This window comes from Delphinus delphis, chromosome 6 (assembly GCF_949987515.2).
Source record: "Delphinus delphis chromosome 6, mDelDel1.2, whole genome shotgun sequence".
Lineage (NCBI taxonomy): Eukaryota > Metazoa > Chordata > Mammalia > Artiodactyla > Delphinidae > Delphinus > Delphinus delphis.
The window spans coordinates 85,541,399-85,565,124 of NC_082688.1; the positions used below are offsets into that span (position 1 = coordinate 85,541,399).

Below are 23,726 nucleotides of genomic sequence, written 5' to 3' on the forward strand. Positions count from 1 at the left end.
TTCACTTACATTTCCCTGATCATCAGGGAGTCTAACCATCTTTTCACATGTTTATTGACTGTTTGTGTTTTCTCTTCTGCAAATGGCAGCGTTATATCCGTAGTGTATTTCTCTAGGATAGTTTCCTTTTCCTCTCAATATGCATAATTCTTGATGTTCATTTTTTGTTATAGGTTACAAATATTTTCTCCTAAGCTATCAATTGTCTTTTAAGTCTGTGGTGTATTGTTTTTACTTTGATATATTCACATCTGTCTTTCCTTTATATCTTACGCTTTGTGTCTTTTGGTCCCGTTTAAGGTCATAAATATATTCTTCTTTATCTTTTTGCCATACCTTTACAGCTTTATTATTTATGTTTAATTCTGGAATGCATCTGCAACATGTTTGCAGATCTATGTTTTGGGTTGTTGTTTATTTTTTCCCCCAAATGACTAGCTTATTATTCAAACACCAGTCATTCATGTCCCACTGATTTGAAACACCATGTTTTCTTCTTATTTTTAAAGAGTATCTATTAAAATGCTTCTTTCCTTTTGATGTGTTAATGGGTCTGCCCCCCAAGCTGCGGAAGCTCATCTGCCCAAAATGCAATAGAAACCAGTGAATGGTCCCACCTTCCCCAAGTGGGGCCAGACCTGTAGAGGGTCCTTTGGGGGCTGCTGGAAAATGGAAAGAACAACTGGATTTCTCCTGAGATAGACAAAAGCATCTAAACTGGGAAGGCAATCTGGAGGGAAAGAGAAACCAAGAGGAAAGGGATTCTCAGATCACTTCGGCCAGAGAGCCCAACTTCTTTCTGAGGGTCTTTCCAGACCCTGCCTATGAAAGCACTGGTCACCCAGGCACCATTGCACCAATGCTCTCAAATCTTTGATATGTAGCCACTGAGAACAGAATGCGAGTCCCATACTCTTCCCTAGTTTCCCGTTCTTAGATTTGAGGTGCAGGGACCAGGAGTCTCAAGCTTGAAGAAGGGAAGTGAGTGAATGGATCTTTCCCTGAGCACCTACCACATTCATCAAAACAACACAGACCATGACTGAAGGTGCTATCATTCACCTAGAAATCCTTCCCCTCCTGGCTGTGTAGTCCTGAAACCATGTGCTCACTGGATCAATTTATTCCTAAGAAGTGAAGACTTCAGTTTGAATCTTTGAGATATAAGTTTCTGATGAAATGTCTAATGAAGCATTAATAGCCCATTGGTTAGAATCAGAATTTTTCCTAGAAAATCTTTGTGTTTTGTGGAGGAAGATGAAAATTTTTCGATTACGTATTAAATTTTACTGCTTCTGTTACTGCTGCCAAGCAGAGGTGGACTGAGGAACACTACTGAATCCTGAATTATATCCAAATTGAAATCCATCTTTGGGTGGTATGAACCACCTTGTCCAAAGCTAAAGTGGGAAAGGAATGTTTCTTCCCATGGTTTCTCCTAGCCCCCACCTCCCCACCACTGCCTTTTGCTTTAATCTAATGCATTATTTAATGGATTTTCTTTTTTTTAATTAATTAGTTTATTTATTTTATTATTTTTGGCTGCACTGGGTCTTTGTGGCTGCCCTCAGGCTTTCTCCAGTTGCGGTGAGCGGGGGCTACTCTTCGTTGTGCTGTGCGGGCTTCTCATTGTGGTGGCTTCTCTTGTTGTGGAGCACGGGCTCTAGAGCGCAGACTCAGTAGTTGTGGTGCACGGGCTTAGTTGCTCCGCGGCATGTGGGATCTTCCCAGACCAGGTTTCTAACCTGTGTCCCCTACATTGGCAGGCGGATTCTTAACCTCTGTGCCACCAGGGAAGTCCCTAGATTTTCTAATATTGAATCATTCTTGAATTTTGGAGTTAAGCCTGATTTTGTCCTGATGTATCTTTGTTTTAAATATTTCTGGATTTGTTTGTGAATATTTCATTAGGCTTTTTTGGCCTCCAGGTCCATAAACATATATAGCAACTCTTGGGAAAGCAAGCTGAGATTTCTGATGCATATGCCACCCCGTCCCAATCTAGACATAATTTGGACAAATGAAGGGTCATTAACCAGTGCACTCTGGTTAGGGCCTAGGATAGATTAAAACATTTCCTGAAAATATTAAAAAGGAAAAGTCAAGAGGTTGAGAAAAGTAGGTATTAATTTTTAAATATTAATTCCAATTAGCATGTGGCTTTGTCAATAGGTGACCACATTTTTCTATTCAAATAGTTGTTGGTTATCCAAATAATTGCTCCTGATAAAGGCTTGATCCAAAATTTTAGAATTTAATACCCATGAGATTTCTAACTCAAAACCTATCCACAATAAGACAAAAACTTCTAAGAAATTAAGTCAGCCGTTTATATATTTAAATATATATAATGTATATATTTATATACCTTGAATATATATAAGTATATATAAAAAATAGACATATCTATTTTATAAGAAAGGAAATTAATCACTATAGGACTCAGACACTAGGTTCAAATTTTAAGCAAACCAAGACAAATTCTTAACTGATCTCTGTACCTTTGGCCCACAGGCGGATAGCTGCTGATTACTTGGGCTGATAGAATCACAACCCTATTTGCCACTGTTCATGACAGAAGACAAATCAAAGTTGTTCTTTTCACACGTGGGTTTTATTTTTAGCCCTTGACACTGACCACAGACTCGCCTCTGGCTTCTAGACTTATCGTGAGCCCTTGGCTTCTGCTCCTCTGGATGTGATTTGGTGGATTTGCCTTTTGTTTCTCCTCACCAGCATTCACTCACCTATCATTCATCTAGGGTCCTTAACAAGGTACCACACAAGGAGAAGAGGGCTTGAGGGGTCAGACTCACTACCTGCCTGCCTGGTTTTTCTGTACACAGGTGAGATATTCCTGCACGTCATCCGGGGACCCTAGAATGAGGGGGACTCGTTGGTGAATGGCCTCAGGCTTCACGTCCAGCACAGGCTGGGTGCCTGTGGTCGCCATGCCTCCTGCCTGCTCGATGATGTAGGCCACAGGATTGCACTCATACAAGAGCCGGAGCTGCGGAGGAACAGAGTCAGGTGGACAAGTGTTGCAAGTTGTCAAAATTCCCAAGCCACGCCCCTAAAGTTCCACGAGGAATTCCAGTTACTCAACTGCTGTCTCATCAGTGCGAGTGCATTTGAGCATCTCAGCGGAGCTGGCTGCCCGAGCCCTACACTCTCCAGGAGGCTGGGTGCCTCCGCTGATGCTTACCACATATGCCTTTGGGGACACCTCTGGTCGGCATCTACCTGTCTTGTGACCTTTATGCCTATGAAAGCTTGGCCTTCTCTCTTGGGAGTATGAGATCTAGGTACTCATTTCTCTCTGGTTCCGCAGTGAGGTCAACTGATTCTGCGGGGCCCGGTTAGGAGCCTCTATATGCCAGGCCTTATGGCCAGTCAAGGGTCTAGCTTGGATGGGATCGGAAGGTCACCTCGGGAGTGCTGGCCAGTCTCTCAGGATAACCACAGTGTCCGGCATCGTGGGGAGGAACATCTCAAGTGTCGACTTGGCCGAACAGTTTGCTGGTGTTTAAATGGCCTTTCCTTTTGGCCCCTTAGACTAAGTTAGTTAACTCTCTCGTTGCATGCTCTCCCACAGAATCCTGTGCTTCCCCTTTCATAACAGTCCAGACTCTGAAGTTTGTTTAACATCTGCCTTCCTCATTGGACGCCCTCCCTTGAGGGCAGGGGAGGGGTCTGTCAGGTTGGTCTTTGTGGCATCTCCATTCCTAGTACTGCCTGACATGTAGAGAGTGTCCAAACAAGGCTACCTTGTACATTGCACAGGGGCTCCCAGTGGAGGGCAGAAATGGGGGTGGGGGAAATCAGCCTGCACCTTTGTTTGCCAGGCCAGGTACATGTGTCCAGGGCCGAGCCTGTTCTGAGAAAGAAACGCCTTTCTAAAAGGCACTGTGAGAACTAGCGGGTGTCTGTCCTGTGTCCAGTTAGAATATGGTAAATTGACTTGAAATGGGCTGACTGAATGTCCTTTCTGGGTCTACTTCTGTCATTATGTTCTGACTCCCTCCCCATCCCCTGACCCACAGCGGACACACACACACATCACATTAGATTCAGGGTGACATTCTAGCTGCACGCTCTGACTCAGTATCATACTATCTTCTCCTTCCTTCCCCCATAGGTACAAAATCTGTAGTTAAAAAATTTTTCTCCTTTTCTGCAATGAGCTTTCAAAGTGGCTGATCTAGCTCTGTGCAGCCTTTTTCTTTCCATTCTTTTCTTGAAATGCGTTTGTTAAAACTACTTGGAGAAAATAGTTATATCTTGTGCTGATTTTTAAATTATTGTTATTTCAAAGAGAGGAACAAAATATCTCCAATCTGGGTTGGAGAGCCACGCATCGAGGAGAAAGTAAATTAAGACTGTAGAGGGCATTTGTTGCCATTTTGGGAAAACAGCATACCATGCTTTTGTTTGTATCATGTTGATTCAGATACAATAAATAAATAAGTAAACAAATAAGCACAGCATTCTTGCATAAAGCTTGTCTCCGAGGCAAGGTTTGTTCTGACCTTAAAATGCCATTGTTGTAGTAAACGCATCTTAAAACACAATGTCCGGATCTTCATGGTACCTTGACCTGCAGGCCATGCAATCTATTTTTTTTCCACGATTAAAATCTACACTGCTCTACAGAGACAAGCGCACATAGTAGGAGAACCCAACCACGCACCCCCACACACAGATGTGGTCACAGAGACCTTGAGAGCTAAAACATGGGGGTCAGAAACCAATGATACTTTCAATATGGTGCTATGAATATAGATCTATATACGCAATTATGCATGCTTATGGAAATGTTTTTGTAATTATATGTGGATATTTTAAGACTCATTTTAAATCATCTTAATAATTAGTAATAATTAGTCTTAATGTTCTCCCCGTTGGAAATGCATACGTGACAAGAGCGGTTCTACTTAAGAATATCCACATTAAAAAAAATAAATAAATAATGGGACTTCCCTGGTGGTGCAGTGGTTAAGACTCCACGCTTCCACTGCAGGGGACGTGGGTTCAATCCCTGGTCGAGGAACTAAGATGCTGCATGCCGCGCGGCGCGGCCAAAAAAGAATTTCCACATCTTCTACCCTATCTCACTTAATACTCCGTAACACTTTTCTTTCCTCCAGCACCTTTTGTGCAGATTTATCTGTGACTCTTAGTTCAACCAGCTAATATAGGTAAGCTAAACACGCATGTGAAAAAAGATGTCTGACATACCAATCTGCATATTAAAATCTCCTCTCTGGTCTCATGTGCTGTGTTAGATTCCTTACCGTGGCTTTGAATCTGGCATTCCAATAATTCAGGTCGCCCGTGCTGAGAGACATATATACATGTGGCTACTTGTTAGTGTGTCAGAGAATACGGCAGGGCTTTGTCTGGATTTGTCTACCCACCTATGATTCTGTGACTGGCTAAAAATCAGGCACCTTGCCATGGCGGTGTCTATTCAAAACAGACGCATTGGGATCAGAAAGTTGCAGGGAGACCTTCCAGGAGCTACCTTTCCAGAAATATTGAATGAGTTCTGAGCAGAACTGCTTAGTCTGGACTTTGGGAGCTCTCTATGGAATTTTTGGGTAGACCTCAGATCATCGTGAACCCCCTGAAAACATATGTAATGTGTATGTTTACATGTAATCTTCTTCTGGGAAGTGGGTCCATAAGTTTCATTAAATTCTCAAAAGGGTCTATGATGCAAAATCAGTTGCTGATGAAGCTAAAAGATAGACACAGCATTGGGAAAGTGGGAGATGAACACAGCTGACTCACAGTGAATTGAGGGGCGTGAGGCCCGCGGAAGTGAAGGCCAGCGACAATCACCAATAACAACTTCAGCCATCTCCTTCTCCACACCTTCTACCACAGCCTCAGAATTCACTAATGGGATAGAGACTTCGTTTCTCTTCCACCTACCCACTCGCAGACAGACATGCCAAGGACAGGGCAGTAGCCAAAAAGCAGGCATGATGAGAAAGCGGATTCTGACTGGTTCCCTGAACGGGTTCAGCCAGCAGACGAAGGAGAGTTACCTTGCCCTTCGGACTTTTCTGGTTCGCTGGGTACAGGAAGATCCCTCCATAGACCAGGGTGCGGTGCACGTCAGCTACCATGGAGCCCACATACCTGGCCCCATAGGGAGCACTGCCATCCTAGAAGGAAAGAGACAAGATGCAGTGAGCTTAGCAATTACTCAGCACCTGCTTCAGGTCACACATCCAGCTGGTGCGACCTCTGCATTCCAGGGCCTCCTTCTTCCACCCACTAGCTTAGGAATTGAAAATATTATATAACTGAGCATTCCATTCATTAGGAGCCCCCAAACCTCAACTAGTGATTGGACTCATTAAATGTTGGACTACTTAAAGTGAGAGACAATATGTGTCCTAAGACAGAAGCTAACAAGAAAAAAAAAATTTTTTTTAAAGAAAGAAAAAGGAAGTACAGACAAACGCCAACTGTTTGCCTGTTCCTTGAATCTCCTCCTTGGCCCCCAGAGTTCAGAGCACTTTTCAGCTTTCTGAAAACCAGATTCCCTTGAACCATGACAACTTTTGCACTTAGTGTAAGCAGCGTTTATTCACTGGCAAAATTATTTTAAGGAGCCTTAGAAATCATGCAAAGAAATACAACAACTTCCTTATAAACCTCAATTTCATTAGTCATGTAATGAAAAGAATATTTGTTCTGAAAAAAACAAAGTTCATCATTTCCCTCAAGTAGGGCATGTCAGGTAAGGCACGACTATCTGATGAAATGGTTTGGGCAGGTTTGCTTTTCCTCATTCAGCAACCCATCTGAGACTTCTGTGTCTAGTCTAATAATTCTCTGACAGTGCAGGGAAACACCAAACTTCCTCGGGGCAGATATCCAGTGTTTTGTGTGGCATCAGCCCTAATAAAATGCATTGATTTCATAAGCATTTATATTCATAAGCCCCTCCATCAGTCTGTGACGCCCTTGGGGAAAAGACTTCCTGCTTGATCTTGGCATTCCCTGAGCCCAGCCTGGTGTGAGGCAAAAAGTACGTGCTGGGAAAATACCTACTGAATTTCATTTACGTGAGATTTCTTGAAAGCACTACTCAGGTTGTTACCTTAAAAATTACATGGGAGGTTTTGCCTCCTCCATTTTATTCACATAATGATATTAAGTATATAAAAACACCTTCAGATGCCAATTAAGAGACTTCTCAGTAGGTAAAAGAACACAGGTCTGAATTAGACCAATGGCCATAGGGATGAGAGATATTTAGGAAATAGTTGATAACACCAAGTGAATGATTAGACGTGGGCATAAGAAAGAGGTAATCCTCTCGACTCATTCCCCGAATGTTGCTGGGAATGAGCATGATGGTTGAGGCAGTATGGATCAAGAGAAGAAGAACCACGAAGGAGCAGAATTGGGGGTGTATGTTTAGTGGGGGGTGGGGGATAGGAGGGTCAGAGTTGGACATGTGGAGTTCTAGGTGTCTGAGGAGCAAGCAGATCTGAATTCCATCAGAAGAGACTGGATGAGTTCACCCTGGCAGGATACCAAGTGTGAGCTGAGAGGTTTGTTTGTACCAAGCTTGAAGGGCAGGCAGAAGTGTGGAAGCCAGTAAAAGAGGCTAAGAAGATGATTAGGAAGGTGGACGTAAAACCAGACACAAGGAAGGGGTAAACAGCCCTAAATGCCATGGAAAGGTCAGGTAACATAAGGTGGAAACATGACGCTGGATTTGGCAACACAGAAAAAAGAGGATTATAAAGGGCAGACAATGGAGCAAAGAGGGTTAAAGAGGGAATGACAGGAAAGAAAAACTTTAAAAAAAAAAGAAAAGGAAACATCCTTCCAACTTCTGGGTATTTATTCTAAAAAACTAGGAAATAGAATCTCAAAGAAATTCTCCATACCCATGTTCACTGCAGCATTATTCACAATAGCCAAGAAGTGGAAGCAACCTGAGTGTCCATTGACAGATAGGTGGATAAGAAAATGTGGTATATACACACAGTGGAATATTATTCAGACTTGAAAAAGAAGGAAATCCTGTCACTTGTTACAACATGGATGAACCTTGGGGACATTATGCTAAGTGAAATGAGCCAGTCACAAAAAGACAAACACTACATGATTCCACTTACCTGAGGTATCTAAAGTAATCCAGCACATAGAAACACATAGGAGAATGTGGTTACTAGGGATGGGGGAGGGGAGGAGGAAATGGGGAATTGTTGTCCAATGGATGTAGAATTCCAGCTTTACAAGATGAAAAAAAGCCCTAGAGATCTGTTGCGCAACAGAAGGCTTAGATTTTAATCCTGGCTCTACCAGTTAAATAAGGTCATCTTTACTCAAGTTACTGAATAAGGAAGAACAAATCTGACTCCATATTGGATCTGTTTATTTTACTTTAACCTTTGTATTCTATTGCTTTTGCTACAAATTAAGAATGCTGCCTCTAGGCTGAAATATACAGGACAGCCCATTCTCAAGGCTCTGACCTTCAAAGGTCACTTTTCCATTCATATAGAGATAAAAAGTTGCAGAACAGAGAATAACATTTGCCTTGTTGTAGATTTACAGGAACACCCTGACTTGACCTATGTTGACAGCTGCAAGAACAAAGATTCTGACACCAAGAAGTCTGCAACAGCCAATCACACCCCCTTCCCTTTCAGTATAAAAGAAGCCTGAATTCTAACTCAGGTAAGGTGGTTCTTTGGGACACTAGTCCACCATCTTCTTGGTCTGCTGGCTTTCCCAATAAAGTCGCTATTTTTTGCCCCAGTAACCCATCTCTCTATTGGCCTCTATTGCCATGCAGCAAGCAAGAAGAGCTTGAACTCGGTAACATTACTTGACTGTTCAGGGCCTCAATTTCCCCATATGTAAAATGGGGACTGTGGTATTAACACTTATCTTGTAGTCTGTTGGAGAATTGAATGAGTCGGTACACAACAAGCACTAGGAACAGTGTCTGACACAGTATACACTAGCTACTATTATCATGACTCATAGAAGAGTGCAGTCAGGGATAGGAGAAGCTGCTACTGTCAGGAGACAAACAGCAAAGGAGGACTGCTCCTTCCACAATGGCAGAGGGTAAGGAAAAGTGCCTGGACCACTTCCCATCTCCCAGGGGTGCGGTGTGTGGGAGAATGGCAGCCGGAACACAAAGATCCTGCAGGGAAGCAATGGCCTCAGGAAGAATGAGGTGTGGGAGGAGCACTGCCTGCTCACACTCGAGAGGGGCTTCCCGAGGGCAAAAGTACAGGAGAGGGGGCTTCCCTGGTGGCACAGTGGTTGAGAGTCCGCCTGCCATTGCAGGGGACACGGGTTCGTGCCCCGGTCCGGGAAGATCCCACATGCCGCGGAGCAGCTGGGCCCGTGAGCCGTGGCCGCTGAGCCCGCGTGTCCGGAGCCTGTGCTCCGCAACGGGAGAGGCCACAACGGTGAGAGGCCCGCGTACCGAAAAAAAAAAAAAAAAATTATGTTTTTTTTTCATACGAGTTTGGTTTTTCAGTGGTAAAATATGTATCTTCCTTTATGGGTTCTAGAAGAGGCGCATTTTAGTTTAGAATGGGAACCACCGTGAAATCATCTCCAAGACTGGGAACTTGTAAATAATTTTGACTTTATCAACCTCACAATTCATATCCTGTTACTTCTGCCCTTAAGATGTCTAACAGGTTTGTGCATGACAGCAAAGGAGAGGTACAGGAGACTGCACTTCTAAGAATTTTGCTTAAAGAACAAACAGAACAGAGAAAGAAGAAAACTCTCTAAAGCTTCCGTTTGAGGCAGCAGAGGCAGGTCCCAGCACCCTGTTAACTAACTGCTCTGCACCCTCTGGAATCCTGAGCTTTTTCGCCCTGGAGCTCGTGAAGGGCTTCCCGGGATAGCCAGGCTGGCACATCACACCACTGCTTTCCCAGCCACTTCCAGTGTAGGTCAGACTTCACATTCTTGATCTGAAAATGCTCTGACTCCTTCCCACACCTGTCTTAAAAGCGCTCTTTGTACGGCAGACATACATACTGGATTGTTTGGGCTATATTTTTTGTTTGTTTGTTTGTTTTTTTGTTTTGTTCTTTTTTTGCGGTACGCGGGCCTCTCACCGTTGTGGCCTCTCCCGTTGCGGAGCCCAGGCTCCGGACGCGCAGGCTCAGCGGCCATGGCTCACGGGCCCAGCCGCTCCGCGGCATGTGGGATCTTCCCAGACCGGGGCACGAACCCGTGTCCCCTGCATCGGCAGGCGGACTCTCAACCACTGTGCCACCAGGGAAGCCCGGTTTGGGCTATATTAATAGCCACATGAAGTCCAGGACTCGGTGATCACACTGAGAGCCAAAGACCTTCCTAAAACTTGGAGTAAACAGCAGGCCTTGATATTAGAGCATAGGAATGGTACTTTTAAATGTAATTATTCCACCTAAATACAATTAAGTGACCAGAATCAGCACAGGTGGTAGCTGAGCAAAACATGACAGGGGAGATGCTCTGACCTGAAACTCTGGATTTTGAAATATTGGCCTCTCCCTTCTTCATAGACAATTTCTCCTGGAAAAACTCACCTGGAGAGTATTATCTATACTACGTAAGTTTTAGCTATGAAAGACTTTGATTGCTTATGAAGAAAGTCAGAGTTTGCCATTCTCATACGGTCCGGAGCCATAAACAGGGGCATCAACCTCTTTCAGCCAGGCCCCGACAGCCATCCCCAAAACAGGAACCCACTGAGACAGCATTCCCCCTGCTTCTGTCTTAGCTTTCTTCACTCACCTCGGGAAATTTCTTTTTCTGCACATATTCTGTAGTGGCGGCATCAAAGTACTTGGCATAGCCCTCATTGAGGCTGTAAATCTTCCCTTTTTTTTTAATCTTGACATCTTTTTCCACCAGGACAAATTCACCAAGAGCCTAGAAAGGTGAAAAGAAACACCAGGAAGAAGAGAGATACCAGGAAACAGAAGCCAACAGCACACACCAACAACCAGAGAACAGTAGAAGATGTGGGTCTGCTAAAAGAACCCTGGGGTTTGCCGGGTCCTCTGCAGCCTGCCCAGTGACGTTTTGATGAGTTGTATAAAGAACAGTGACAATACGGAACCTGCACAGGCAGCTCAAGCAGTGATATAACAAGAAATAAAATAATTCAAAGGAAAAAGAGGGAAAATTTCCTTTGTAACTTTCACCGTAGCTAGGTTACTCATTTGTAAAGAACCTAGCTGTATTTATCCCCCAAGTTCTCACCCCCGGTTAATTCCTAATGTTTTCTGGAAGATTTGGGCCATCAACAATGAGAGGAAAGAGTTACTCAAATGGGATTTGTCATGAAAGTGGGGGATGCAGTTAGACCACTAATTTGTGGTCCAGTTATTTTTCTTTAACTTATTTATCCTGTATTTCCTATAATGTTTTTGCCATCCTCTTCCACATTCAGTTCAGCTTTTTTTTTGGGGGGGGGGGGCAGGCACATGGTGAGGCACGTGGGATCTTAGTTCCCCAACCAGGGATCGAACCTGTGCTCCCTGCATCGGAAGCGTGGAGTCTTAACCACTGGACCGCCAGGGAAGCGCCCAGTTATTTTGTTTATCTTAACGACTCAATGTTGGAAACCATTCAAAGTTCCTTGTATCCCAACTACTCTTATATGGGTAAAGAGAAATCCCTTCAGTCAGAAACTGTATTCGCTCAGCATGAGGAACAGTTGATAAATGGTTTTTTTTGTTTTTTTTTTTTTGCAGAACGCGGGCCTCTCACTGCTGCGGCCTCTCCCGTTGTGGAGTACAGGCTCCAGACGCGCAGGCTCAGCGGCCATGGCTCACGGGCCCAGCCGCTCCGCGGCATGTGGGATCTTCCCAGACCGGGGCACGAACCCGTGTCCCCTGCATCGGCAGGCGGACTCTCAACCACTGCGCCACCAGGGAAGCCCGATAAATGTTTTTTAAATCCTCAGAATTAGAGCGCTGACAGTCTCATCCCTAGGAATGTACTTAGCTAGCTGCAGATTCACTTTGAAAGGCTGGATGTCTCTCTAAGTCACTAGGAAGAAAATCAGACCCTGGAAATCTAATCAGTTTTGATTAAACTTTGAAGACTGAGAAAATAAAAATCCCCCATGACGACAGCTCGCAGCTAGAAGGCTCCGAATGAACGTCTACAACACTCCCACAAAGAGACAAGGCCACACTGACCGTGTCTGAAATAAGACAACGATGAGGATACTCAAATGCAAAAACAACTCAACACGCCTCTCTTCTGCCACATGTGAGGTATGAGTGCTTCTTTACCACTGAATCTCTACCGTCACTTTAAACTTCCCACCTCCTACATACAAACTGAGATACACCATCAATCATCGTACCCGCATCTAGACAACACCCAATCCAGAACTGACCCTCTCTTTCCCAAATACTCCTTAGAATCATCAAGCAAAACCCCAAGGGCTATAATAAGCCCAAGCCAGCCCCCTCTTAGCACAGTGCCTCATGGTTCCTCCAGAGTGCCTTCTCCTCTGCTAGTAAACCAGCTTCTTATGTTGCGGGGAAGTACTTGATGGTCTCTGGATCATGAGCTTTAATCACTTACTCTGGACATTGGTTGCTTTGGAGCAGCTCAGCATGGAGTTCCACGTCCTAAAAGTACCCGAACTTCCTTTGAATAATTAACTTTTCTCATTGGAGGCCAGTCTAAGAAGACTCTAAGCTGGGCCTCCTCTAGCCCAAGGTCAGGCAACGGACTGAGCTTAACAAATTACATACCCCTTCCTGGCATTTGAAACCTGAGGAGAGACACAGCATCAGGGGTGGTGTCCAGACCAGACAGGCTGTCCTGTGGGACCGTTCCTGTGAATCCCGCTTCCCAGACCTGCCCATCTCTAGCCTGGGGCCTGAGCTTTCCCATTAATACAGTAAGTCCTTTACTTAGTTTAGCCAGGATCCTTTTCTTTTTGTTTATCAGCAAAGATACTGTTGTCTAAATAATGTCTTCTCTTACTTATCCACCCCAGGGGCTGTGGGTGTAGACACTCAGGCCCCTGGAGAGTTGTTCCCTATTGTGGGATGGAGGAACTGGCTGTAGAGCCTTACTCTAACCTGGAAAATAAATGCCTTTTTCTGACTGTGTGATCACTGGCACCCACTGAATATTAAAAAGGCCTCCCACAGGGCTTCCCTGGTGGCGCAGTGGTTGAGAGTCCGCCTGCCGATGCAGGGGACATGGGTTCGTGCCCCGGTCTGGGAAGATCCCACATGCCGCGGAGCAGCTGGGCCCGTGAGCCAAGGCCGCTGAGCCTGCGCGTCCGGAGCCTGTGCTCCACAACGGGAGAGGCCACAACAGTGAGAGGCCCACGTACCGCAAAAAAAAAACCAAAAAGGGCCTCCCACAGCTTTGAGAAGAGGGTACCTGATTATCAGGCACCATATCCTTGTCACCCAGAAATGATATCTGCTATTTGTAAACAAATGCCTTGTCATTGTGGCTTATACCACAGTTGAAAGTTTGGTTAACGTGAGGCGGTCTCTCCGTGCCTGAACAAAATGTGTGCTCCGACGAAATCAAATTACCAGCCCTGCAAACTCACAGATCAGGCAGGCTCTTAGTTGCCCCACCAAGGAACTCTGGCCTGTGAGGCCCTGCCTGAGTAACCTGCTGGCCACCCTCTATGGTTTTCTACCTGTGACAATTGCCATAAGCTGCTTCAACTTGAAGTCAACCTTTCAAACTGGTCCTCAGCTTCATACACTACGTCCTTGCTCAAGTGTCCTTTGTAGTAGGGCGATGTGATGCAAAGGGTTTTCAGGCTAATAAAGAGAGCTCAGCAGAGAGCATGCTATGGTTTGTCTCTTCTTTCTGATGTGTAATCAAACTGTCTGGCCTACCTGTATCCAGACTGGGCCCCCCTATCGTGGCCGAAGGTGGAAAGCATGAGCTGTGTCTCTAGAATCCTTCAGCTGGCCCCCTGAGCCAAAGGCACCTCCCTACTACCCGTAGAACCACTTCAGAATGTTCTTGGAGATATTTTGCTTGTAATCGAGAGAGTTTATTCAAAATTGTCTGGTATGATAGTTAAACACAAAACTGCCTGTGAATTGGTGTGCCAAGGCCACTTCCTCTGTGTGTGCGTTTATGTGTGTTTATGTGTGTGTGTTGCGGGGGTGGGTAGGGGAGGAGTCCCACACATACTGTTAAGGGAACCACTGACAGAAACCGCCTGCCCTGGTCAGGTACCACAGTAACCACTTGCATGGGTTATCTTACAACAGGAGGTCCTGGTAAGGAACATGGAACTAATAAGCTACCGCCAACTGGAAGAATTCGGTAAAGGTCAAAAGGAGAGAGGAGACCCCAGTCCATATATATATCCTACCAACCTCCCAGAATCCTTCTTGGCTGAGTGATGCAGGCACCACCAGGAAGGACCCTCAGTCAGAGACAACCCCGAAACTAATCCCATTACCATAAAACCCAAGACTGTGAGCCACGTGGCAGAGCAGTTCTCCTGGGTTCCCTTCCCCTGCTGCTCTCCACCTGGGCGCTCCTTCCCAATAGTCTCTTGCTTTGTGAGCACGTGTCTCCTTGGACAATTCATTTCCAAATGTTAGACAAGAGCCCATTCTCGGGCCCTGGAAGGGGTCCCCCTTCCTGCCACCATTCAACCAAGCAATTCTCGGACACCAGCAGTGTGTCTGAAATTCAACTCAATTCTGACACTATCTACACAGAGATAGCATCAAATTGTACAAGTGAAGGGTTCAGTCCTAGAAGTCTGCCCTCTCCCAAAGTGGGGACACTTCAGACGCCAGTTCCAAACCCAGGTTGTCACCTGTAATTCTGACCGGCCATAAATCAGAGGTTCTCAGGATGAAACTAAACAGGGCCCTGTGGGGCTCCCAGGCATAGAGGCCTTTCTGTCCCCCATTTCTTACAGGCAAGACTCCAGCCTCCATGACTTTCCCTGAGTTCCAAAGGGCAGATTCGAATAGTTGCTAATTAAGAGAGGAGCAGCCATGAAACCACCTAAGGTAAGATAAAAGGGACCAGAGAAGCTCATCAAGATTAGGAGACCTGACCACCTGAGACCCTGCACAACCCTAATCTTGTCAGCACCCCCACCCTTTCGAAACTTTACAGAAGAAAGAATGCAAGACTGTTACTGCCTTGATCCTTATCACATACCTCTGACCATGAGCCCAGACTATAAGACCTCTCCCTATTCCCCAGGGAGGGGGGCACAGTGCTTGAGGCGCTAGCCTACTGTGTTCCCTCTTTGCCTGGCAAAGAAATAAAGCTTTCTTTCTCTCCACAACTCTGTCTCCATATTTCTGTTCAGCAGCAGTACGCAGGAAAGCCAAGATTTTGGCATCAAGGACCTCTTTCTCAGGGCAGTTAATTTGCTACACTGGCTCCCAGAACTCAAAGAAGCATTTTACTTACTAGATTACTGGTTTCTTATAAAAGTCTATAACTCAGGAACAGCCAGATGGAAGAGATGCCCAGGGAAGTGGTGAAGAGCTCCACTGCCCTCTCCAGGCTCACCACTCTCCTCAGTCTCAACCCAGAAGCTCTCTGAACCCAGTCCTTTGGGTTTTTATGGAGGCTTCATTATACAGGCATTATAGGCATGATTGACTAAATCGTTTGCGATTGATTCAACCTCCAGTCCCTTTCCCCTCCTCAGAGGCCAGGGGGTGAGATTGAAAGTCCCAACCCTCTAATCACGTGGTTGGGTCCATTGGAAACCAGCCCCCATCTTTAGGAGCCTTCCAGAAGTCACCTCATTACCATAACAAAAGACCCCTTTAGCACTCTCAGCACTTAGGAAATTCCAAGGGTTTTGGGAGCTGTGAGCCAGGAACCATGGATGAATAACAAATATATGAGGAATATATTTTGGTCATCTTGAAACCGTGCACCTCAGATTGGACCTTGAACCCCTGTGCCAGAACTCGAACACAGCCTAAACCCAGATTGAGACTTGAACCCACACTGCTAGGACTCAAACCTGGCCAAAACCCAGTCTTCCAACCGAGATCCCACACCTGGTTTCATGACTTAATGAAGCTCATGTTCTTGATGTCTCACTGCAGAAAGAATTCAGTGAGTGACAAAGTGATAGGTAAGAAGTGGATTTATTTAGAGAGAAACACTCCACAGAGCGTGGGCCATTTCAAAAGGTGAAAAAGGAACCAGGGTATGGGGCTGTCAGTTTTTATAGGGGTGGGGAATTTCATAGGCTAATGAGTGGGAGGAGTATTCCAGCTATTTCAGGAAGGGGCGGGATTTCCAGGAATTGGGCCACCGCCCACTTTTTGATCCTTATGGTCAGTCTTGGAACTGTCATGGCACCTGTGGGTGTGTCATTTAGCTTGCTGATGTGTTACAGTGAGCATATACTGAGGCTCAAGGTCTAGTGGAAGTCGACTTGTCCGCCATCTTGGACCCATTTTGTTCTAATCAGTTTAAGTCATGTCCTCGAGCTATGTCATTCTTTCAAAGGTTGTGCCCTGCCCCCTTCCCTCCTGGTTCAATCTGAATGATCAAATTTATTTTTTTCTTATAAATCACAATTGTCACAGCCTGAGTGTGACTCTTGGCTCCACTGCTACTAGCATGACCTTGGGCAAGTTACTTACCCTCTCTGTGCCTCACTTTCCTCGTCTGAAAATGAGAATAATAGTAGGACCTACCCTCACAGGGCTGCTGTGAGGCTTAAGTGCATTAATATATGCAAGTTGCTTAGAACAGATACCTATCCACCACTTAATAAGCACTGTCTAACTGTCAGCTGCTATACTGAGAGTATTATTGTAGCAGGGAAGAGCTAAATCAGACTCCATGTTGATCTGTTTCTTTGACTTTAACCTTTGATTTTTGTTGCTTTTGTTATCATAATCATACATAATGGCCTGCCACAGGGAACCCTTACCCTGTGCCTGAATGTTAAACTAAAGTGCCTTTGCTTAGCTCACAGGGAGATAATCTGACCCTGACCACCTGTGAATGGCTGCACAAAAGAAGAAATTAACACATCACCTCCCGATGTTGGCCAAGACAGGCAAAACTAATGGCCTCTTCACTTCCTCACCTCCTCCCAGTCTCTGTTGTATAAATGAAACTAGCATCCAGACCCCAGTAAGATGGTTTTTTGGGGACCCTAAACTGCCATCTTCTCGGTCTGCCGGCTTTCCAAATAAAGTCGCTATTCCTTGCCTCAACACCTTGTCTCCAAATTTATTGGCTGTCGTGTGGCAAGCAGAACAAGCTTGGGCTCAGTAACATTATTTGTGAACTACAGATTCCTGCTTCTACGAAAATAAGGAGAAATTAGAGCATCAGTAAACCGACACAGCAATGAGTTTTGCTCTGATGGGTTTATATGTGAAAAATTTAGACTTTAAAAGGTACCAGATGGACTTCCCTGGTGGTGCAGTGGTTAAGAATCTGCCTGCCAATGCAAGGGGACACGGGTTCAAGCCCTGGTCCAGGAAGATCCCACATGCCGCGGAGCAACTAAGCCCGTGCACCACAACTACTAAGCCTGCACTCTAGCGCCTGCAAGCCACAACTACTGAGCCCACATGACACAACTACTGAAGCCTGTGCGCCTAGAGCCCATGCTCCGCAACAAGAGAAGCCACAGCAATGAGAAGCCCACGCACCGCAACAAAGAGCAGCCCCCACTCACCACAACTAGAGAAAGCCCACATGCAGCAACGAAGACCCAACGCAGCCAAAAATAAATAAATAAATAATTTTAAAAAATAATAAATAAATATTAAAAAAATAAAAGATACCAGATTTCCATACTATAAAGTTTAGTTTAACTGTTTTGAAATTTGTAACCCCCTTCCCTCCACTCACATGTGAAACAGGAAAGAAGGGGGCAGGGCACAACCTTGAAAAGAATGACAGAGCCATTGAGGACACAACAAAAACTGGTTAGAATCAATTAGGCTCAAGATGGCAGAAGACTTGACTTCCAGTGGACCTTGAGCCTCGTATATACGCTCAATGTAATACACCAGCATATGCTAAATGACACACCTACCAGAACCATAACAGTTCCAAGGATGACCATAAAAGGCCAAAAAGTGGGCAGTGGCCCAATTCCTGGAAATTTCTGCCCCTTCCCCAAAATAGTTGGAATAACCCTCCCACTCGTTAGCCTATGAAATTACTCAGCCCATAAAAAGCTAACCACCCCATATTTCCGGGCCTCTTGCCTTCTGAGATGGCCCTCTGAGATGGCCCACACTCTGTCTGTGGAATATGTTTCTGCTTTGGCCACTCTCACTTTCCAAGACAACCCCATGTCCTGTGGCCATTCTTGCCTTTTGAGGCAGATTCTGTGCATGGAATGTGTATCTCTCTAAGTAAATCCACTTCTCACATATCACTTTGTCTCTCACTGAATTCTTTCTGCGATGAGACATAAAGAACCTGAGACCTGAGACCAGGTGTGTGATCTCAATTAAAAGACAGTTCAAGTCCCAATCTGAGTTGTGTGGTTTCACATGCACCAGCATGTAAAATCCTGAAATGTTTGTCTAAAATGTTTGTTTGATCAGTGCATTATCTCCCTCCACTGCCTAGAATGGTATTTGGGGACACACTAGATGCTCAATAAACATTTGTAATTTCAAATTAAGTTGAGATACTGAACAATAGCTTTTGCTTCACAGAATACTGGAAATTTTGAAATGGACTTTGGTCAAAATTATTTGAGGGCTTCCCTGGTGGTGCAGTGGTTGAGAGTCCACCTGCCGATGCAGAGGACATGGGTTCGTGCCCTGGTCCGGGAAGATCCCACATGCCATGGAGCGGCTGGGCCCGTGAGCCATGGCCGCTGAGTCTGCGCGTCCGGAGCCTGTGCTCTGCAATGGGAGAGGCCACAGCAGTGAGAGGCCTGCATACCGCAAAAAAAATATTTGAGTTTTCACAGGACCTGATTATATTTAGCAAAGTAGTTCACAAGTAATAAGAAAAACATCCAGCATTTAAAAGAGAAATTCTATAAGTTACACATATTTTCCAAAATTTCTCCTGAACATTTTTAATGTACATTTGCCATGAAGGCTCACCCTTTATTTTTGAACTCTTGTGTCTTTATCCAATTATGTCGTCCTCCAAACGGCGTCATGTTATCATATTTTTCATCTACCCAGAGGTTGTGCTTCTTCCCCTTCTGAGCATTTTCTCATTGTGGAAAGTGTGGAGAACAACACAGAATCTGATAAAATAGCTTTCTACCAGTCACTCCTCCCATTGGGAAGAACATGTGTATTAGGGGAAGTCCTCCAAACTGGTGTCCAGTAGGGTAGCCACTAGTCACATGTGGCTATTTAAGTTAATTAAAAAGAAATAAAATTTAGAAACCCAGTTTCTTAGTCACACTAACCACACAGCAAATGTTCAATGGTCACAGGAAGCTAGTAGCCACCGTAACAGACAGTACAGATTACAGAACATAGCCATCATCACAGAAAGTTCTAGTGGATGGTGCTACTCTAAAGAATCCATGCTTCTGGCTGGAAATTGGCATCATCGGGATTCTTAAGTCATTGTATTCCCATAAACCAAAGAAACTGAATGCATTTTTTGGTCATAAATTCCTTAAGAACCGGGCCTGAGTTGCTATGATTGACTTCGTAGAACCCCTCAAATGCCCTCACTTGAACAGAGGTTCTTAATGTTTTTAGATGATTCTGTTGGCTCTCCAAACTAGACTCTCTGGTCGCAAGAGCAAGTATTAGGAATGACTAGGAAATTATCTCAGAGGACAGGAATTAAAGCACAAAGGCCCATACTGTCTTATTGGGTACCTACTGGGTCAAGCATGAAGAGGTCCACTCCTTGCCCAGTGGAAAGAGCCACCAGTGTTGCACTTCCATAGAGTGCATAGCCTGCGGCTACAATGTTGCGGCCAGGCTGCAGGGCGTCCTTTTCAGAAGGCTCATCCTCTGAGGTCTGCAAAAGATAAAAGGGAAACATTACTGTCTCTGGAGAGAACCCTTTGCCAGATCTACTTGAACCACTGAAGGAAACGCAGTTCTAGAATTTCAAGTCACAACAAATGCATCTGGAGGAAACGCGTTGCCATGTTAATGAATGGTTCTAGCTGAACCATTGCAAAGGCCATTCTTGGACTTCTCCCTGTTTTCTGAACGTATTTGTCGCCATCCTGCCAAGAACAGCACCCCAAAGTGCTAAAACTACACCTTCTCTTAAAAATCATAACCCATGCTCCTTGATGATTATAACGACCAAGGTCATTGAGCTCTGATTTTGTGCAGTACCTCATTCTACATACACAACGGCACTCCAAGGTAGATACCGTTATGACCTCCATTGTTCAGATGAAGAACTCAGAGCCTGAGCGACTGGATAACTCACCCAACATCAAGAGGAGCTGGAGTCAACCCAGGCAGCTGGGCCCAGAGCTCGTCACCGTCCATGTGCTGCCCCTTGAAGACACTGCCCCTGTCTGTCCCCAAGTCTACAGTTCTGGACGTTTTCTTGAGGAAGCCTCTCTCTTTGGCCAGCAGCACTAACAGTGACAATGGGAATGGGAATTCAGAGAGACGGGGCAAGGCAGGCATGCTGACGAAGGAAGAGCGAATGTCCTTGAAGGAGGGGCAGAGCCACACCTGAGACTGGATTTCACAACCTACTTTTCGAGGTATCTCTTGAAGGGCTCATCCCTCCCTACTTCCTTGTGCTCAGAAAGGCAAGGAGGGACTTCCCTGGTGGTGCAGTGGTTAGGATTCCGGCCTTTCACTGCCGTGGCCCGGGTTCAATCTCTGGTCAGGGAACTGAGATCCCGCAAGCCGTGCCGCGCAGCCAAAAATAATAATAAAAAATAAAGTTTTACCTTTAAACCTGGAATCTATTTTGAGATGATTTTGGTATAAAGTTTAGGTTGAGTTCTTTTTTTTTCCCTCTGTGGATATGCAGTCGCTCCAGCATTAATTGTTGAAAAGACTCCTTTTTCCATTGAATTGTTTTCACAACTTTGTCAAAAGCTGTTAGCCATAAATTGTGTGAAACCATTTTTGGGTTCTCTGTTCTGTTCCATTGAACATTAGTCTGTCCCTCTGTTAATATCATACAGTCTTAACTTTTAGAATAACCTTATCTATATCTACAAAATATCTTGCCAGGATTTTGAGAGAAATTGAGTCAAACCTATACATATATCAGTTTGGGGAGAATTAACATCCTTTACAATGTTGAGTCTTCCAACCCATGAACATGGTATGTTTCTCCATACAAGACATATTATTTGATTACTTTCATCAGTAATTACTGGTAGAATTACTATTCCTTTTTTTTTGAGTAACTGTAAATTGTATCATATTTTAAAGTTTGGTTACCATATGTTTATTGCTGATATATAGAAATCCAATTGATCTTTGTATGTTGATTTTGTATCCTGTGACCTTGCTGAACTCACTTATTAGTTCTAGGAAGCCGGCTTTGGTTTTGGTGTTTGTAGATTCCTTAGGAGTTCTCTACATGGACCATCCTATCGACAGTTTTTCATTCCAATCTGTATGGTTTTATTTCTTTTTCTGGTCTCACTGCCCCGGCTAGCTCTTTCAGCATTATGTTGAATAACAGCGGTGAGATTGGACATCTTTCCCTTGTTCTTGATTTTAGAGAAAAAGCATTTTGTCTTTCACTGTTAAATATAATGTTAGCTGTTGTCTTTTTATAGATGTTCTTTATCAAGTTGAGGGAAGTTTCCCCTCTATTTCTTGCTTCCTGAGAGTTCTTGTTTGTTTGTTTTGTTTTGTTTTATAACTGAGTGTTGAATTTTGTCAAATGATTATTCTTCATTGATGGACATGGTTCTATGATTTTTCTTCTTTAAGCTTGTTGATGTGGTGGATCACACTGACTGATTTTTGAATATTGAACCAGCTTTCCATCACTGGAGTAAACCCACTTACTCATGGTATATAATTCTTTTTCTGCATTGTTGAATTTTATTTGTTAATATTATGTTGAAGATTTTGCATCTATTCATGAGAGATATTGGTCTGTAGTTTTCCTTTCTGAACTGTCTTCATCTGGTTTTGGTATCTGCGTAATGCTGGCTTTAGAAAATAGACTGGGAAGTATTCCTTTCCCTTCTCTTTTCTAGAAGAGATTGAATCATCTTTAATCATTTGGTATAATTCTCCAGTGAAACCATCTGGGCCTAGAGATCTCTCTTTTGAACTCTATTTTCTTAGTAATTATAGGGCTGTTCAAATTATCTGTTTCGTACTGAGTGAGTAATAGTAGTGTGCTTTTTAAAGAATTGGTCTACTTCATCTAAGTTATCAAATTTATGTGTGTAGAGTTAGTTATAGTATTATATTATCCTTTTGATGTCTCCAAATGTTTTAAAATATCAGAACGACTCTGAGATGAAAAATCTAGTGCATAAACATGTGTTTCTCTGATTATTTTCTCAAGAGAAATTCCAAATAATAAAAGTATTGGGTAAAATACTTTTGATACATATTGAAAAGTTGCCGTGCAGAATCTGATAAACATAAGATAGTATTGTCTTTTCAACTTGGCCAGTTTGATAGGTGCAAAAAAAGACATCTGCTTTAATTTCCATTTTGTATAATTAATAAAGTAAATTTTTATATATTTATTGACCATTTTTATTTCTCATTTTGTAAGTTGCCTGTTTGATGTCATTGCCTATTTTTCTATCGGGGTACTCATCTTCTTATTTTTAAGTTTAATAGCTTTTTATATATGAAAGATATAAATACCTTATATGTTACAAACATTTTCCTCAATTGTCATCTGCCTTTTAATTTTATTTATAGTGTCTTTTTTTGGAAAGTTGATTATTTTTCTTTTAATTGAGGTATAAATTACATATAGCAAAGCACACAAATCTTAACTATACAGTTTGATGAATTTTTACATATATATAGTACATACTGATGTAACTACTAAGATTAATTTATAGAATATTTCCAGCCACCTAGCAGTTTCTCTTATACCCTCTTTTGTCACTATCACCTCCCCCAAGGTAACCTCTATTCTGGCATTTATCATCTGAACATCAAAAGAATAATTAGCTTTGACTGTTTTGGAACTTCTTATAAATGAAATTACAAAGCATGTGTTCTTTTGTATCTGGCTTATGTTTCACAACATATGTCTTTGTGATTTTATCTGTGCTGTTGCACATAGCAATAGTTTGTTCTTTTGCATTGCTATGTAGCTTTTTGTCGTGTGACTATATCACAGTTTATTTATCCATTCTTATGTTGATACACTTTTTGATTTTTTTCAGTTTGGGTCTTTTATGAATAATTTGTACACATCTTTTGGCAAACACAGGCACCCATTTAACCTGGGTGCACTCCAGGAGTGGACTTGCTGGGCCATAGTGTATCAGTATATGTTTAATCAGTATATGTTTAATTTTTCTGAAGTGTTTGTATCATTTTCTACTCCCACCACCAATATATTAGAATTCCAGTTTCTTCATCTACAGTTGGTATGGTTAGTCTTTTTAATTTTAGCCACTCTGGTTGCGGGCGGGTGGTAAATGATGTCTCAGTGCTGTTTCCATGTCCATTTCCCTGATGACTAATGATGTTGAGCATCTCTCATGTGCTTATTAACAAGCTGGGGAAAAAAATCTCTTTTTTGAAGTTCCTGTTCAAGTCTTTTGCCCATTCCTTTGATAAGATCGACAG

At 43.7% G+C, this 23,726-nt stretch overlaps 1 protein-coding gene across 1 annotated transcript in view; it reads right to left on the minus strand.

The window, feature by feature from the left end:
• Positions 1–2,468: 2,468 nt before the first annotated feature.
• The window catches only part of FBP2 (fructose-bisphosphatase 2), a 35,477-nt gene continuing 14,219 nt past the window's right edge, over positions 2,469–23,726 (minus strand). The window contains exons 4-7 of the mRNA XM_060013516.1: positions 19,837–19,977; positions 10,789–10,926; positions 6,054–6,173; positions 2,469–3,010 (exon numbers count right to left, since the gene is read on the minus strand). Of these exons, the coding sequence (XP_059869499.1) occupies positions 2,816–3,010; positions 6,054–6,173; positions 10,789–10,926; positions 19,837–19,977 (594 nt within the window). The 3' untranslated portion in view covers positions 2,469–2,815. The remainder of the gene's footprint in view (positions 3,011–6,053; positions 6,174–10,788; positions 10,927–19,836; positions 19,978–23,726) is intronic.